Source organism: Canis lupus, chromosome X (assembly GCF_003254725.2).
Source record: "Canis lupus dingo isolate Sandy chromosome X, ASM325472v2, whole genome shotgun sequence".
Taxonomy (NCBI): Eukaryota; Metazoa; Chordata; class Mammalia; order Carnivora; family Canidae; genus Canis; species Canis lupus.
Genome location: NC_064281.1, coordinates 57,203,399 through 57,222,117, shown reverse-complemented (window position 1 = coordinate 57,222,117; position 18,719 = coordinate 57,203,399). Strand labels below are relative to the sequence as shown.

The 18,719-nt window shown below is 38.4% G+C and overlaps 1 protein-coding gene and 1 long non-coding RNA gene across 7 annotated transcripts in view; one reads left to right on the top strand and one right to left on the bottom strand.

The window, feature by feature from the left end:
* Positions 1-1,799, bottom strand: part of CHIC1 (cysteine rich hydrophobic domain 1) — a 75,079-nt gene extending 73,280 nt beyond the window's left edge. For 4 of the 5 annotated variants that reach the window (XM_025466211.3, XM_049107194.1, XM_025466210.3 and 1 more), the window contains exon 1: positions 1,377-1,790. In XM_025466211.3, the coding sequence (XP_025321996.1) occupies positions 1,377-1,651 (275 nt within the window). In that variant the 5' untranslated portion in view covers positions 1,652-1,790. Of the gene's footprint in view, positions 1-1,376 lie in introns of all 5 variants that reach the window. The other variant, XM_025466212.3, reaches the window with a different exon arrangement.
* On the top strand, positions 1,384-18,344 carry LOC112671857 (uncharacterized). 2 transcript variants are annotated; one of them, XR_007409291.1, is made up of 4 exons: positions 1,384-1,746; positions 2,582-2,712; positions 12,182-12,293; positions 12,524-13,843. It is a non-coding gene; the product is annotated as an uncharacterized LOC112671857 (long non-coding RNA). The 2 variants fall into 2 exon arrangements; XR_003143888.3 differs by lacking the exons at positions 12,182-12,293; positions 12,524-13,843 and adding an exon at positions 17,832-18,344.
* Positions 18,345-18,719: the final 375 nt, after the last annotated feature.

Sequence of the window (18,719 nt, the reverse complement as noted above, 5' to 3'; positions counted from 1 at the left end):
AAAAATTGTGTTAAAATAATTGCCTAACCAAAAAGCAGGTCTAAAAATCTTCCCAAACTCATCTACCATTTCAAAATCTTTCTTAATATATTCCATGCAAAGATCACAAAAGCGTATTACAATAAAAATATCTAACATGTTAAAATTAAAAGCTAACATGATGGAAGGGAAGTGTTGCATATTATAATACATGATTTCTGATAATATGAATTCAATTGAAAGTCAAAGGGACTAGGTGAGTCATTATCAAAATTAGAGGCAGCAATAGGAAAATGCAGGAAAAGACCGCATAGTTAAGAAGATAAACATGACACACACTCAAACTTTCAAGCATTTATAGCCCAAGCACATAAAAAAGAAAAAGCACTCTTCAAAGCCCAGAGAACTATTAAAATTTTCTTTTGCTTTGCAACTACTAGGCTATGAAGTCTCTCCTCCTTTAATTTTCTCAAATATGATCCAAGATTTAAATTTTAAAAAAAGTCACTCTGTATAAGTTTTCAAAAAACTCAACCTCAGCTCCTAGGGAAATAATTTCCATAAGTATTTAATGTCTGCATATTTAGTGTTTGGGCATACAAAATCTCCTATAGGTATCTTAAATTATCTCAGAGCTGAAAGGTTTTAGAAACCATCTGCCTCCAACCCCTCATTTTACAGATGGAGAAATTAAGGCCCAGAAATATGAAGTAACCTGAGCAAGGTCACAGGGCCAGTAAGAAGCAAAGCTGGGACTAACTTCCAAGAGCCCTCATTCTCAATCTACTGCTCTTTTACTTTTTACAATTGCCTCTTAATCTGAACCTCTAATTGTGTGATAATTAAGGAATGTCAGAATGAGGAGTTATTAAGACGTGGAAAGGATTATTGTATTCATTCATATAAGGATTAGATAAGAAGAATAGATGAATGAGTATGTGGGTGGGTGGACAGTCTATAATATTATTCACAAAACATATGTTTCTGTTTTAAAGAATCCAAGCCTAGGTCTTGTCACAGGTCACAGCAGTCACCGTGTTCCACAACATACCAATTTTAGCAGCAAAGAATCCTCTGGTACATCCTGCAGTTTAAAGACTACTTGCCAGCATACACAGAAGCAAGGAAACTCACCTCTACTCCCAATTTCTTTGGTTCCCAAACCTCTAATCTTCCCGTTCTATACTCACTCTTTACCTGATGTTGGTGCATCACATTTGCATTCTCCTCACTTCCCTTACACCTATCTCCCTTGGTTTCTCCATTTAGACCAGGTGTCCCTTTTTAATTGTTATGCCTTATCAGCCCTCCCCCACCCCACGGGCCCCTCGATCACCTTCTTATTCCTCTGTCGACAAATCTCACCGTTTTCAAACCCCTGGCCCCCTCTTGCTTACACAGTGATATGGCCGGCGCCCCGCACTAATACAGGATCAGGGGCATATCTGCGCAGATGCTCCTCACTCACTACCCGAGGCGGGGGCGGCGTCTCCTCTTCCTCTTCTTCCTCGTCCTCCTCTTCTTCCTCGTCCTCTTCATCTTCCTCGTCGTCGTCTGGCCCCGATACCGACGATGACGGCGACGACGACGACGACGTTGCCGCTTCTTCTTCCTCCTCCTCCAGTTCCGAGATGGTGTCGAACTCCGCCATGTTGGGCAGCAGGATGCTCATCACGTGATCTCGATCGCCGCCACCCTCACGAAGAGTTTGAACCTGCCAAAGTGCTGGAAGAGGAGGGGGAACGAAATGAAGAGAAAGAACGAGGGGTAGGGACAGGATTTGAAGAGATGCGCCTGCGTGTTGGGGCAGAATGGGGGGGGGGGAGTTGGAGGCGGGGGCCCGAGGGAGAGAGGAACAAAATCAGTCTACGCTTGCGCGGCTCTAAAGGAAGGGGGGCGTTAGAGGCGAACTCCGGGGAATTATCGAGGCCGGGTTTGCGGGTTCTGTGCTTAATATTGCTTTTTGGGTTTCTGCTGCTTGGGCCCCTGGGACGTATCTTCTGGCTTTATTTCCCATTCATTAGTAGTGGGTACTATTTACCACACACCCCCACCCAGTGCAGGGAATGTATATTCTAAAACGTGAGGTTAGAACTTTGCCCCAGAGATCTCAAGGTATATACCAATCCCTTATGTTTGTTCAGCATTATAGTTTAAAAGACTTTTGCATCAGAATTTTACCACCCTGCGAGGTATTTTTATTAACATTTTACTGAAGAGGAAACTTTCTATTACTACTTCTACTGTGTAATACTTAATAAAGGATTTACTAAGTGGGACTTTGCTAAGCACTCTTTGTGAATATCGCATTTAATACTTCACAACTGCATGAGATATGTACCAGGATGATCTCACTTTGCAGATGGGAGACCTAGATGCACGGAGGATAAATAATGTGCCCAAGATCCTGGCGTTAGTAAAATGGCAGATCTGTTTTTAAACTTGGGAATCTCTTCTGATTTCAAAAGCCCAGTATTCTTAACCAGAGGGCTACACTGCCTGAAGTTGTTTGGAAAGGCTTTGTACAGTGGTGCCTTTTGGGCTGTTTCTTGAAAGATGTTTGAAGTTTGGAGTTTTTTGTCCGTTTTTTCCCTTTTTACAGGGGAGAGGGGCATGGAGGAGGTGGAGGAAGCATTCCAACCTAAGGAAACATTAATGAACATCATCCATCTTCCAGAGAGCTAGACTCTTTCATGTACAGTATCTCAGTTAACCCTTAAACAATCCTATGAGGTAAGCATCATCATATCTACTTTATAGATGGCAAAACTGAGTCTCATGAAGTTTAAGTAATTAAGGTCTGTGGTAACATTTTGTCCAAAATTTTCCATTTCAAATATTTTTCCTATCTTCTCCACAATCACTAAAATGTTGTAGAGATCACATATTTTGAGTTTCCAAACTATGTGTCAAACTATTTAATACTTAGCAGTAGCACAGAAATCCATGTCATAATTCAGGGATCATTAGGACAGTAATGTCACGTAGCTGCTAATTAATAAAACAAATCCTGTGATCCAGGTATTTTAATATCAACTTCACAGCTCTTTCTGCTACTCTGCAGCTCCATCCAAATTTGATGGTGAGACTGGGGAAACAGACATAACTGCACTTTATTTTTTAAAAGATTTATTCGTTTATTTGAGAGAGAGAGAGAGAGAGAGCTGGAGGAGGGGCAGGGGGAGAGAAACTTCAAGCATGCTCCAAGTCCAGTGCAGACCCTGGCTTGGGGCTGGATCCCAGGACCCATGAGATCATGGCCTTAGCTAAAAGGATTAACCAAGAGTCAGAGTATTAACCAAATGAGCCACTCAGGCACCCTATAAGTGTACTTTAAGAAGAGTATTATGTTAGCAGTATAGCAATACAAACAAAGCATTTAGGATGCATGAGGGAGGAAGAAATTAGTTTTGTAAGAGGTGCTGATCAAACCATTATTATTATCAATAAGTTTGTGTTATTTTTTTTTAATTTTTATTTATTTATGATAGTCACACAGAGAGAGAGAGAGAGAGGCAGAGACACAGGCAGAGGGAGAAGCAGGCTCCATGCACCGAGAGCCCGATGTGGGATTCGATCCCGGGTCTCCAGGATCGCGCCCTGGGCCAAAGGCAGGCGCCAAACCGCTGTGCCACCCAGGGATCCCTAAGTTTGTGTTATTAAGGTGAAAAAATGTTTTGTACTCCATACCTTGTTTACTTATGAACTTTAAAAATATGTTGCAACATTATCAATAAGCAACAAAATTTAGTTTCTTTTTTTAAATTTTTTATTGGAGTTCAGTTTGCCAACATATAGCATAATACCCAGTGCTCATCCTGCCAAGTGCCCCCCTCAGTGCCCATCACCCAGTCACCCCAACCCCCCGCCCACCTCCCTTTCCACTACCCCTTGTTCATTTCCCAGAATTAAGTGTCTCATGTTTTGTCACCCTCACTGATATTTTCACTCATTTTCTCTCCTTTCCCTTTATTCCCTTTCACTAATTCTTATATTCCCCCAAATGAATAAGACCATATAATGTTTGTCCTTTTCCAATTTACTTATTTCACTCAGCATAATACCCTCCAGTTCCATCCACGTTGAAGCAAATGGTGGGTATTTGTCGTTTCTTTTTTTTTTTTTTTTGTATTTGTTTTTTATTTATTTATTTTTTTTATTGGTGTTCAATTTGCCAACATATAGAATAACACCCAGTGCTCATCCTATCAAGTGCCCCCCTCAGTGGCACCCAGTCACCAGTTACCCCACCCCCCGCTCCCCTCCGTTTCTACCACCCCTTGTTCGTTTCCCAGAGTTAGGAGTCTCTCATGTTCTGTCTCCCTTTCTGATATATCTCACTCATTTTTTCTCCTTTCCCCTTTATTCCCTTTCACTATTTTTTATATTCCCCAAATGAATGAGACCATATAATGTTTGTCCTTTTCCGATTGACTTATTTCACTCAACACAACACCCTCTAGTTCCATCCATGTCGAAGCAAATGGTGGGTATTTGTCGTTTCTAATGGCTGAGTAATATTCCATTATACATATACCACATCTTCTTTATCCATTCATCTTTCCATGGACACCAAGGCTCCTTCCACAGTTTGGCTATTGTGAACATTGCTACTATAAACATTGGGGTGCAGGTGTCCTGGCATTTCACTGCATCTGTATCTTTGGGGCAAATCCCCAGCAGTGCAATTGCTGGGTCATAGGGCAGTTCTATTTTTAACTCTTTGAGGAACCTCCACACAGTTTTCCAGAGTGGCTGCACTTTAGTTTCTGTAGTATAGAGAACTTTACTAGTCTAATAATATTTGACCATAGCCTTCTGATAAGACAGATACAATATATCTGCTTTTCTTGGAGATTAATAAAAATGTATCATGTGTCATTTATGGGAGCAAAATACTTTAGACTTAAGATCAAATCAATATTTCACACCAGTTCTTCCCTTTCAAAAAGTAAAAAAGTCATAGGCAATACTAAAAATTTTCCAAACATGCTGTATTATCCATAAAAGTCCAAGTCACTGACTAAATGGAAGTATTTTGCCGATTACTGCTTAAATAGTAGCTTCTCCTTTTCACCATTCAGGATTAGGCTAGGAAGAGATATTTGAAGGAGAAAAAGAGAAAGGAGTATAAAGGGTGGACTTTGTGATAAGTGCAAGTAAGATATTGGAACTATGGTAAGAAATGATGACTGTGGGGGATGGGAGGGGAGGAGGGGGAGGGGGAAATCATACTGTCAAAATGGAAAGCAGTCTCTGACATTTAGTCATATTCAAAAGAACAAAGCAGTGCTACGCTTGGAGAAACTCACAAGTATGGTCTGCTTTCTTGAATATACACTGTGCTGAAAATGCATATATAATTCCAAAAGTAAGTTGTTTTGCTAGATATAGGAGAATTTGGAATTGGGCAAGCTGAGAAAAACACATTTTGTCAGTAAATACAAGGAACATGATTTTTAAATGATAATTTAGTAACTATCAAGAATACTAAAGCTAGGAGTGGGTGGAGAAGAAAGTAGGCCATATAACTTTTTGTCTGATGAGCTGAGCAGGGCATGGGGTAATTACTCTGTCTGATAGATGGGGACCTGAGTCAAGAAGTAACAGATTTAACCACCTAAGGGGGTTTCAATCTTAGAACAGCTGAAAAGAAATGTAACTTTTAAGATGGTTCTCCCTCCCTCCCTCCCATCCTCCTTTCCGTCCTTTTCTCTCTCTTTCTAAGTGTACAGTGATTTTAGTACATCTACAGAGTTTTTAGTACATTCAGTGATTTTAGTACATCTACAGAGTTTTGCAACTATCACTACAAACTAAATTTAGAACATTTCTGTCACACCCAAAAGAAATCTGTTCCATTTTCAACCATTCCCCACTCTGACCCCCAGCCCCAGGCAATAATTAGTCTACTTTCTGTCTCTATAGATTTCTTTTTCTAGACATTTCAAATAAATTTGATCATACAATATGTGGTCTTTTGTATCTAGTTTCTTTTGCTTAGCATAATATTTTTCAGATTTATCCATGTTGTGTCTTATGTAAGTACTCCATTCCTTTTAACTGATAAATAGTATGTCATTGTAAGGATATATCACATTTTATCCATTCACTAATTGATGATATTTGGATTGCTTCCACATTTTGGATATTATGAAGATGCTGCTATTAAAATTCACATACAAGGGGAAAGGAGAAAAAATGAGTGGGAAATATCAGAAAGGGAAACAGAACATGAGAGACTCCTAACTCTGGGAAACAAACAAAGGGTGGTGGAAAGGGAGGTGGGTGGGGGTGACTGGGTGACGGGCACTGAGGGGAGCACTTGATGGGTTGAGCACTGGGTGTTATGCTATATGTTGGCAAATTGAACTCCAATAAAAATAAAAAATAAAAAAAATAAAATTCACATACATGTCCTTGTGTGAACATGTGTTTTAATTTCTCAAGGGTAGATATCTATGAGTGGAATTATTGGATTATATGGTAAGACTGTTGATTTTAAGATAACTGCCAAACTGTTTTTTGAGGTGGATCAATCAGTTTGCATTCCCAGCAGCAATGTATGAAAGTTCCATTTTCTCCACATTCTCTCCAACATCTGTTATTTTTTTATTAGAGCTATTCTTGTGGATATGAAGTATATCATATTGTAGGTTTATTTTATATTTCCCTAATGACTAATGAGGTTGCACATCTTTTCACATGCTTGTTTTTATTATATACATTCTTTGATGAACTGTTGATTCAAATCTTTTACCCATTTTTAAAATTAAGCTTTTTTAAAGATAGAGATTCACTTATAATTGTAGAAACTAATACAGAGAAGCCCTGTTTATCTTTTACTCAGTATTTCCCAATGATAACATCTTGTATAACTATAGTACACTATCTATACACAAAAGAACACCATAGTACACAAAATTGACATTGTACAATCTACCCATCTTACTCAGAGTTCCTCAGTCATAGATGTATTCATGTGTGTGTATTAGTATGCAATTTTATCACAGGCGTAGGATGTATTCATGTGTGTGTATTAGTATGCAATTTTATCACAGGTGTAGGATCCTATGACTATTACCATAGACAGGATAAAGAACAGTTACATCACCACAAGGATTCCTACTGTCATCTTTTTATAACAATTCCTCCCTCTATCCCCAGCAAACTTTAAGATGTTTACCATCTATAATTTTTGTATTTTCATGAATGTTATGTAAATTGTGTCACATGGTATGTAACCTTTGGGGATTGGCTTTTTCACTCACGTAATTCTTATTTTTTTTAATATTTATTTTATTTTATTTTTGAGTGTCTTTCAATTTACTTGGGTCTATGATTTCATCCAGTAATTTTTTAAAAAATTTTTTATTGGAGTTCAATTTGCCAACATATAGCATAACACCCAGTGCTCATCCCGCCAACGGCCCCCCTCAGTGCCCAACACCCCGTCACCCCAACCCCTGGCCCCGCCCACTTCCCCTTCCACTACCCCTTGTTCATTTCCCAGAGTTAGGTGTCTCATGTTTTGTCACCCTCACTGATATTTTCACTCATCTTCTCTCCTTTCCCTTTATTCCCTTGCACTAATTTTTATATTCCTCAAATGAATGAGACCATATGTTTGTCCTTTTCCGACTGACTTATTTCACTCAGCATAATACCCTCCAGTTCCATCCACATCAAAGCAAATGGTGGGTATTTGTCGTTTCTAATGGCTGAGTAATATTCCATTGTATACATATGCCACATCTTCTTTATCCAGTCATCTTTCGATGGACACGGAGGCTCCTTCCACAATTTGGCTATTGTGGACATTGCTGCTATAAACATCAGGGTGCAGGTGTCCTGGCGTTTCACTGCATCTGTATCTTTGGGGCAAATCCCCAGCAGTGCAATTGCTGGGTTGTAGAGCAGATCTATTTTTAACTCTTTGAGGAACCTCCACACAGTTTTCCAGAGTGGCTATACCAGTTCACATTCCCACCAACAGTGCAAGAGGGTTCCCCTTTCTCCACAAGCTCTCCAACATTTGTTGTTTCCTGTCTTGTTAATGTTCCCCATTCTCACTGGTGTGAGGTGGTATCTCATTGTGGTTTTGATTTGTATTTCCCTGATGGCCAGTGATGCAGAACATTTTCTCATGTGCTTGTTGCCATGTCTTCCTCTGTGAGATTTCTCTTCATGTCTTTTGCCCATTTCATGATTGGATTGTTTCTTTGCTGTTGAGTTTAATAAGTTCTTTATAGATCTTGGATACAGGCCCTTTATCTGATAGGATATTTGCAAATATCTTCTCCCATTCTGTAGGTTGTCTTTTAGTTTTGTTGACTGTATCCTTTGCTGTGCAAAAGCTTCTTATCTTGATGAAGTCCCAATAGTTCATTTTTGCTTTTGTTTCTTTTGCCTTCGTGGATGTATCTTGCAAGAAGTTACTGTGACCGAGTTCAAAAAGGGTGTTGCCTGTGTTCTCCTCTAGGATTTTGATGGAATCTTGTCTCACATATAGATCTTTCATCCATTTTGAGTTGATCTTTGTGTATGGTGTAAGAGAATGGTCTAGTTTCATTCTTCTGGAGGTGAATGTCCAATTTTCCCAGCACCGTTTATTGAAGAGACTGTCTTTTTTCCAGTAGATAGTCTTTCCTGCTTTGTCATATATTGACATAAAGTTGAGGGTCCATTTCGGGATTCTCTATTCTGTTCCATTGATCTATATGTCTGTTTTTGTGCCAGTACCACACTGTCTTGATGACTATAGCTTTGTAGTACAACCTGAAATCTGGCATTGTGATGCCCCCAGCTATGGTTTTCTTTTTTAATATTCCCCTGTCTATTCGGGGTCCTTTCTGATTCCACACAAATCTTAAGATGATTTGTTCCAACTCTCTGAAGAAAGTCCATGGTATTTTGATAGGGATTGCATTGAATGTGTAAATTGCTCTGGGTAACATTGACATTTTCACAATATTAATTCTTCCAATTGATGAGCATGGAATATTTTTCCATCTCTTTGTGTCTTCCTCAATTTCTTTCAGAAGTGTTCTGTAGTTTTTAGGGTATAGATCCATTACCTCTTTGGTTAGCTTTATTCCTAGGCATCTTATGCTTTTGGGTGCAATTGTAAATGGGATTGACTCCTTATGTTTTCTTTCTTCAGTCTCATTGTTAGTGTATAGAAATGCCACAGTTTTCTGGGCTTGATTTTGTATCCTGCTACGCTGCCGAATTGCTGCATGAGTTCTAGCAATCTTGGGGTGGAGTCTTTTGGGTTTTCTATGTACAGTATCATGTCATCTGCAAAGAGTGAGAGATTGACTTCTTTGCCAATTTGAATGCCTTTTATTTCTTTTTGTTGTCTGATTGCTGAGGCTAGGACTTATAGTCCTATGTTGAATAGCAGTGGTGAGAGTGGACACCGTGTCTTGTTCCTGATCTTAGGGGAAAGGCTCCCAGTGTTTCCCCATTGAGAATGATATTGGCTGTGGGCTTTTCGTAGATGGCTTTTAAGATGCTGAGAAATGTTCCCTCTATCCTTATACTCTCAAGAGTTTTGATCAGGAATGGATGCTGTATTTTGTCAAATGCTGCCTCTGCATCTATTGAGAGGATCATATGGTTCTTGTTTTTTCTCTTGCTGATATCATCAATTGCATTGATTGCTTTACGAGTGTTGAACCAGTCTTGCATCCCAGGGATAAATCCCACTTGGTCATGGTGAATAATCTTCTGAGTGTACTGTTGGATCCTATTGGCTAATATCTTGTTGAGAATTTTTGCATCCATGCTCATCAGGGATATTGGTGTATAATTCTCCTCTTGGTGGGGTCTTTGGTTTTGGAATGAAGGTGATGCTGGCCTCATAGAAAGTGTTTGGAAGTACTCCATCTGTTTTTATCTTTTGAACAGCTTTAGTAGAATAGGTATGGTTTCTTCTTTAAACGTTTGATAGAATTCCCCTGGGAAGCCATCTGGCCCTGGACTTTTGTGTCCTGGGAGGTTTGGGATGACTGCTTTAATTTCCTCCCTGGTTATTGGCCCGTTCAGGCTTTCTATTTCTTCCTGTTCCAGATTTAGTAGTTTGTGGTTTTCCAGAAATGCGTCCATTTCTTCTAGATTGCCTAATGTATTGGCGTATAGCTGTTCATAGTAAGCTTTAAAAATCGTTTGTATTTCCGTCGTATTGGTGGTGATCTCTCCTTTCTCATTCATGATTTTATTAATTTGAGTCTTTTCTCCTTTCTTTTTAATAAAGCTGGCTAATGGTTTATCTATCTTACTAATTCTTTCAAAGAACCAACTCCTGGTTTTGTTGATCTGTTCCACAGTTCTTCTGGTCTCGACTTCATTGAGTTCTGCTTGAATCTTTATTAATTCTTTTCTTCTGCTGGGTGTAGGATCTATTTGCTGTTTTTTCTCTATCTCCTTTAGGTGCAAGGTTAGCTTTTGTATTTGGGTTGTTTCCAGTTTTTGGATGGATGCTTGTATTGCAATGTATTTCCCCCTCAGGACTGCTTTTGCTGTATCCCAAAGATTTTGAACAGTTGTATCTTCATTCTCATTAGTTTCCATGAATCTTTTTAATTCTACTCTAATTTCCTGGTTGACCCTTTCATCTTTTAGCAGGATAGTCCTTAACCTCCTCCTGTTTGAAATCCTTCCAAACTTCTTGTGATTGATTTCTAGTTTCAAAGCATTATGGTCTGAAAATATGCAGGGGACGATCCCAATCTTTTGGTATTGGTTAAGACCTGATTTGTGATCCAGTATGTGGTCTATTCTGGAGAAAGTTCCATGTGCACTTGAGAAGAATGTGTATTCGGTTGCATTTGGATGTAAAGTTCTGTAAATATCTCTGAAATCCATCTGGTCCAGTGTATCATATAAAGCTCTTGTTTCTTTGGCGATGTTGTGCTTAGAAGACCTGTGGATTGTAAAAAGTGCTACATTCAAGTCACCAAGTATAAGTATATTATTATCAAAGTATATCTTAACTTTGGTTATTAAGTGATTGATATACTTGGCAGCTGCCACATTCAGGGCATAAATATTCATGATTATTAGGTCCTCTTGTTGGATAGATCCTTTAAGTATGTTATAGTGTCCTTCTTCATCTCTTACTACAGTCTTTGGGATAAACTTTAATTTATCTGATATAAGGATGGCTACCCCTGCTTTCTTCTGAGGACCATCTGAATGATACATGGTTCTCCAACCTTTTATTTTCAGGATGTAGGTGTCTTTATGTTTAAAATGAGTCCCTTGTAAACAGCAAACAGATGGGTCTTGCTTTTTTATCCAGTCTGAAACTCTGCGCCGCTTGATGGGGTCATTAAGCCCATTCACGTTCAGAGTTATTATTGAACGATATGAATTTAGTATCATCATGATACCTATTCAGTCCCTGTTTTTGTGGATTGTTTCCTTGGACTTCCTCTTTCTTTTACAGGGTCCCCCTTAATATTTCTTGCAGAGCCGGCTTGGTGGTCATATATTCTCTCAGTTTCTGCCTATCTTGGAAGCTCTCTATCTCTCCTTCTATTCTGAATGAGAGCCTTTTGGGATAAAGTATTCTTGGCTGCAGGTTCTTCTCATTTAGGACCCTGAACATATCTTGCCAGCCCTTTTTCTGGCCTGCCAGGTCTCTGTGGAGAGGTCTGCTGTTATCCTAAATTTTCTCCTCATAAAGGTTATGTATTTCTTGTCTCTTGCTGCTTTAAGGATCTTCTCTTTATCTTTGGAATCTACAAGTTTCACTATTAAATGTGGAGGTGTTGAGTGGTTTTTATTGATTTTAGGGGTGAATCTCTCTATCCCCTGGATCTGAATGCCTGTTTCCCTTCCCAGAATAGGAAAGTTTTCAGCTATGATTTGTTCAAATACATACTCTGGACTTCTGTCCCTTTTGGCACCCTAGGGAGCCCCAATTAAATGTAGATTTTTTCCTTCTGAGGCTGTCATTTATTTCCCTTAACCTATCCTCATGATCTTTTAATTGTTTTTCTCTTTTGTCCTGAGTTTTCTTCCTTGGCATCAACTTGTCTTCTGTGTCACTCACTCATTCTTCTACCTCATTAACCCTCGTCATTAGGACCTCCAGTTTGGATTGCATCTCATTTAATTGATTTTTAATTTCGGCCTGATTAGATCTAAATTCTGCAGTCATGAAGTCCCTTGAATCCTTTGTGCTTTTTTCTAGAGCCACCAGTAGCTTTATAATTGTGTTTCTGAATTGGCTTTCTGACATTGAATTGTAATCCAAATTTGGAACTCTGTGGGAGAGAAGACTGTTTCTGATTCTTTCTTTTGAGGTGAGTTTTTCCTTCTAGTCATTTTGCTCAGTGCAGAGTGGCCAAAAACAAGTTTTACTGGAAAAAGAAAGAGAGGAAAAAGGAAAAAAAAAAAAGAAAAAAAAAGGGGGGGGGCAAACAGAAAACAAGGGGGAGTATCCTCTAATTCTATATACTGTAGATCCCTCTACTTCCCCTGGAACTTTCCAGTGCTGCTTGGTCAATGACTTGCTTTTCCTCTGTCCTTCTAGCTGGTCTTCTGGGGGAGTCGCCTGCTGTGCTGATTCTCAGGTGTGTGCACCTGAGGGAGCTGCCCATCCCCCTGTCAGGTGCACGGCTCAGTGGGAGCTGTTTATCCTGTGAGGCCCCTGTTCAGTCCCAGGTCAAGGTGACACCAGAAGGAACAACAGTGGCGGTGGAGTCCAGCTCTCCTGCCTTAGAGTCAGCTCCTGAGTAACTACCACAGCTCCCAGTCCACAGGAGCCTGGATGCTCCAGGGGCAGGGGGTGCAGGTCTGCACCGCTTGGGGCTGCACCGTGGCAGGAGCGTCCTTGCTGTCCTGTGTCCTCCCAGTCTCTGCCTATCATGGGGGGAGTGCGAGGGAGTGGGGAATCCTGGGCTGTGTCCCCCAGGGCCGTGGGCTCCGGTGCCTGTGCTGTTTGTATCGTGCTCCCTGGGCGCGCAGCCCTCTCCACGCGAGCTGCAGCCTGAGCCACTGCCTGAGCTGCTCCCACGCCCCCCTCCCCCACCTGCGCTGCAGCCCTTTAGGGAGCAAGGCCTGTAGAGTGTGTGGTGCGCTCTCCCCGGGGCGAAGTTCCTCCATCAGTGCCCCTGGGAGCCTGAGGGCATCCCCGCCATTCCTGGGATCCTGCCTAAGCTCCCTGCGAGTGCCTTTCCATCCAGGAAGATTGGTGAAGCTCCGCTTCTCTGGGCCTGGGCTTTACTGTCCTGGGGGCACTCGCTGCGGCGCCTTAGCCCGGCTCCTCGCTGGGGCTCCTCCCCCTTAGATGCCTTTTTTTTCTTTCTCTTTCTTTCTTTCTTCCTTCCTTCCTTCCTTCCTTCCTTCCTTCCTTCCTTCCTTCCTTCCTTCCTTCCTTTTCTTTCTTTCTTTCTTTCTTTCTTTCTTTCTTTCTTTCTTTCTTTCTTTCTTTCTTTCTTTCTTTCTTTCTTTTTCTTTTTCTTTCTTTCCTTTTCTTTTCTTTCCCGTCTTCCTACCTTGATAGAAGCGTGAACTCTTCTCACTGTAGCATTCCAGTTTTTCTTTCTTTAAATCTCAGACCGAATTCGTAGGTTTTCAGGATGATTTGAAAGTTATCTAGGTAAGTTGGTGGAGACAGGTGACTTGGGGATCCTACTCTTCCGCCATCTTGCCCCGCCTCCCACTCAGCGTACTTCTGAGGATCATCTAGATTCCTGGGTATATCCACGATTCATTCCTTTTTTATTGCTGTGTAGTATTTATAGTACAGATATACAATGGTTTGTTGAGCAGTTCACCTACTGAGGAAATCTTTCTCCCCCCTAGATTTTGGCTTTTATAAATAAAATTTCAATGAACATTTGTGTATAACTTTGTGTGTGTATAACTTTTTTAAAAAAATTGGTTGTCTGCTTGTTGAGTTACAAAGTTCCCTTTACATGTTCTAGATAGAAGCCCTTTATCAGATGTATGGTGGATAGACATTTTCTACTAGTCTGTGGCTTGCCTTTTTATGTTGTTCATGGCATCTTTTGAACTGAAAAAGTTTTCAATTTTGATAAAACCCAACTCATCAAATTTTATTGCTTGTGCCTTTAATATGTATCTAAGCAATTTTTGCTTAACACGATATCAAAAAGACTTGCTCTGTTTACTTCTAAAACATTTTTAGGTCTGTGATCCATTTTGAGTTCACTTTTGTGTGTGGTTTGTATAAGGGTCTAAATACATATTTTTACATGTGGCTGTTGAATCGTCCCAGCACCATTTGTTAAAGACTGTCCTTTTTCTAAATTGAATTGCCTCAATATCTCTGTTGAAAATCAATTAACTGTAAACTTAGAGATTTGTTCCTGGACTCTTAATTCTATTCAATTGTCTCTAGGTCTGTCTTCATGTCAGTACCATACCATCTTGAATATTATAACTTTGTAGTAGGTTTTTGTTTTGTACTAAGTTTTTAAATTAGAATATGTATGTCCAGTAAATTTGCTTTTTAATTATTATTTTGACCTCCCTGAGTCTTCCATATTACTATATAAATTTTAAGATCATCTCATCAATTTCTTTTAAAAAACTAGCTGGAATTTTGATAGGAATCACATTGAATCTATAGATAAATTTGGGACCATTACCAAGTTAGCAATGTTAAGTCATCTGATCTTGAACATGGCATATTTCTCCATTATTTAAATATTAAAATTTTCTCCAATAATGTTTTATAGTTGTCAGTGCACAAAACTTGCAATTCTTCTGTTAAACTTATTTCTACATGTTTTCTCTTTTTTGAACCTATTGTTAACAGAATTACTGAATTTCATTTTGGGGTTGCATATTATTAGTTTATGGTAGTACAATTTATTTTTGTATATTGATGTGCAGCCTCTTGCCCTTTCTGAGCACATTTAGTAGTTCTAATGTGTGTGTCTATGTGTGTGCATGTGTGTGTCTATGTGTGTCTGTGCCAGTATCTGTAAAATTCTTAGGGTTTTCTACATATAAATTTATGTAATCTGTGATGAACAGTTTTATCTGTTCCTTTCTAATCTAGATCTTTTCCTTTCCTCCTTTTTTCTCTTTCTCCTACTTCTCCTGTTCTTCTTTTTTGCTTCTCCTTCTCGCTCCCAGCCCCTTGTCTCTGTCTTTTCCTTTCTTAAGGATTTCCAAAATTTAAATTAATTTTGAATTAAAACATTTCTATTTGAATTACATTTTCTTCTGTTTTTGATTTCTAATTTAATTTCAGTGTGGTTTGGGGACATAAATTGTATGATATAAATCCTTTAAAATTTTTTGAGATTTATTTTATTTTACCATAGTATTTATTTTAAGAGAGTTTTATGTACATTTGAGAGGAATTTATATTGTTATTGGTTGGATTGTTCTAAAAATGTGAGTTAGGTCTACCTCATAGTTCTGTTTATTTCTTCTATATTCTTGTTGATATTCTGTCTCATTTTCCTCTCCATTATGCAGAATGCGTCACTGAAGTCTCCAACTATTTTTGTTGGATTTTACATATTTTATTCATTTCTGTTAATTTTTGCTTCGTGTAGCATGGGGCTCCTTTGTTAGGTACAGATATGTTTACAATTCTTATATTTTCCTGATGAATTAATTCTTAACCACTATGAAATATCCCTCTTTATCTCAAGTAATAATGTTGGTTTATATTTTTATATTAGCATGGACACCTCAGCTCTCTTATTGTTACTGTTTGCATCTTACTTTTTGTTTTTTTTTTACTTTATTTTATTAAAAAATCTTTTATTGAGTAATAATTGACATATAACAGTGTGTAAATTTAAGGTCTATAACATATTGACTTGATAAATTTATATCTCAATAAGATTGCCACTGTGGCATTAGGTAAAACCTCTGTCATGCCACATAACTGTTATTTCTTCTAGTGGTGGGAAGAATTAAAATCTAGTCTCTTAGAAAGTTCAATGTTTATATTTTTGTCACTGTGCTGTGTATTAGATCTCTAGGTCTTATTTATCTACCAATTGCAAGCATATAGCCTTAAGCAATATCTCTCCCATTTCCCCACTCCCCAACCCCTTATAACCATCAATCCACTCTGTGTTTTCAAGTTGTTTTTTTTTTTAGATTTCACATATAAGGGATACCATACAGTATTTATTTTTCTGACGTATCTCACGTAGCATAATGTCTTCGAGTTCCATCTGTGTTGTAGCAAATGACAGAATTTCCTTTTTTCTCGTGGTTGAATAGTATTTCATTATGTATACACCATGTCTTCTTAATCCACTTATCCATTGATAATGTTTTTTTCATATTTTGGATATTTTGAATAATAAATACTACAATAAACATGGGACTGCATATATTCTTTAATAACCAGCTTTCATTTCCTTTGGATATATACCCAGAAGAGGGATTACTGGATCATATGCTATTTATGTTTTTAATTTTTTGAGGAATTACCATACTATTCTCCATAATGACTGAACAAGTTTTATAATCTCACCAACTGTACAAGGATTCCCTTTTCTCCACTTCCTTGCCAACACTTGTTAATTCTAGCCTTCTTGATGACCATTTTTCTGACAGGTGTAAGGTAATATCTCACTATGGTTTTGATTTGTATTTTCCTGATTAGCAATGTTGAGTACTTTTTCATGTACCTGTTGACATTTTGGATGTCTTATTTGGGAAAAAAAATCTGTGTAGTTTCTCTGCCCATTCTTTAATTAGAATTTTATTTATTTGTTATTGAGTTGAATGAGTTCTTGAAAATTTTTGGATATTTATACACTTTTTGATACATAATTGGCAAATATTTTTTCCATGTATTTTCTTCATCTTCATGATTGTTGTTTTTTTGTTTTCTTCATCTTCTTGATTGTTTAAGTTTGATCTAGTCTTGTTTATTTTTCTTTTGTTGCCTGTTCTTTAGGTGTCATATAAAGAAAACCATTGCCAAGGCCAATATCAAGGAGATTCTTCCCTATATTTTCTTACTAGAAGTTTTATGGTTTCAAGTTTATGTTTAAGTCTTTAATCTATTTCAAGCTACTTCTTCTGAGTGGTGTAAGATAGGGGTCCAATTTCATGTTTCTGTATGTGGTTATCCAATTTTTCCAGCACCATTTGTTGAAGACATTGTCTTTCCACATTGGATAGTCTTAGCTCCCTTATCAAGTATTAGTTTAATAATAAAATAATGTGGGGGTTTAATTCTATTATACTGATCTATGTGTCTATTTTTATGCCAGTACCATATGTTTCAATTATTATAGCTTTGTAATATAGTTGAAATATAGATGCCTCCAATTTTGTTCTTTCTCATTATTGCTTTGGCTGTTTGGGTCTTTTATAGTTCTACAAGTTTTAGGATTGTTGTTCTATCTCTGAAAAATGCAATTGAGATTTTGATAGAGATGTTTTAAATTTATAGATGGCTTTGAGTAACAAGGACATTTTAATAATATTAACTCTTTGGACACCTGGGTGGTTTAGTGGTTAAGCGCATTCAGCATTCAGCTCAGGGTGTGATCCTGTAGTTCCGTGATTGAGTCCCACATTGGGCTCCCTCCCTCTGCTATGTCTCTGTGTCTCTCATGAATACATAAATAAAAAATCTTTAAAAAATAATAATAATAACTCTTCTGGGGCAACTGAGTGGCTCAGTTGGTTAAGCAGCTGCCTTTGGCTCAGGTCATGATCCTAGGGTCCTGAGACTGGACCCCACGTTGGGCTCCCTGCTCAGCAGGGAGCCTGCTTCTCCCTCTCTCCCATGCTCATGCTCTTTCTTTTTTTTTTTTTTAAATATTTTATTTATTTATTATTTATTTATTTATTTATTTATTTATTTATTTATTTATTTATTATAGCCACAGACCGAGAGAGAGGCAGAGACACACACAGAGAGAGAAGCAGGCTCCATGCACCAGGAGCCCGACGTGGGATTTGATCCCGGGTCTCCAGGATTGTGCCCTGGGCCAAAGGCAGGCGCCAAACCGCTGCGCCACCCGGGGATCCCGCTCATGCTCTTTCTCACTATCTCCCTGTCTCTAAAATAAATACATAAAATCTTTAAAGATAATTAATAATGTTAATTCTTGCAATCCATGAACACAGGATGCCCTTCCATTTCTGTGTGTTTTATTTCTTTTGGCAAAGTCTTGTATTTTTTAATGTACAGATTTTTTATTTTCTTGGTTAAATTTATTCCTAAGTATTCAATTTTTTGATGATATCTTGAAAGTATTGCTTTCATTTTTGGGGAGAATATATCCAGAAAAGAGATTGCTGGGTCACATGATAGTTTTATTTTTAGATTTTTTTTGAGAACTCTCCATAGTATTTAATGCCTTTGTCTGCCTTTGGTCTCATGATAATGCTAGCCTTATAGAACGAGTTAGGAAGTCTTTGCTCTTCCTCAATGTTTTATAAGAGTTTGAGAAGACTTAATGTTAATCTTTAAGTATTTGGTGTAGTTTACTCAAGGAAGCCATCTGATGCAGGGCTTTTCTTTATTGAGAGGTTTTTGATTACTGAGTCCATCTTCATACTAGTTATAGGTCTATTCAGATTTTCTATTTCTTCATGAATCAGTGTTGGTAGATCATGTGTTTCTATTTTTTTGTATATTTTTTTAATTGGAGTTAGATCTGCCAACATAGAGTATAACACCCAGTGCTCATCCTGTCAAGTGCCCCCCTCAGTGCCTGTCACCCAGTCACCCCATCCCCCCACCCAGATCATGCGTTTCTAAAAAC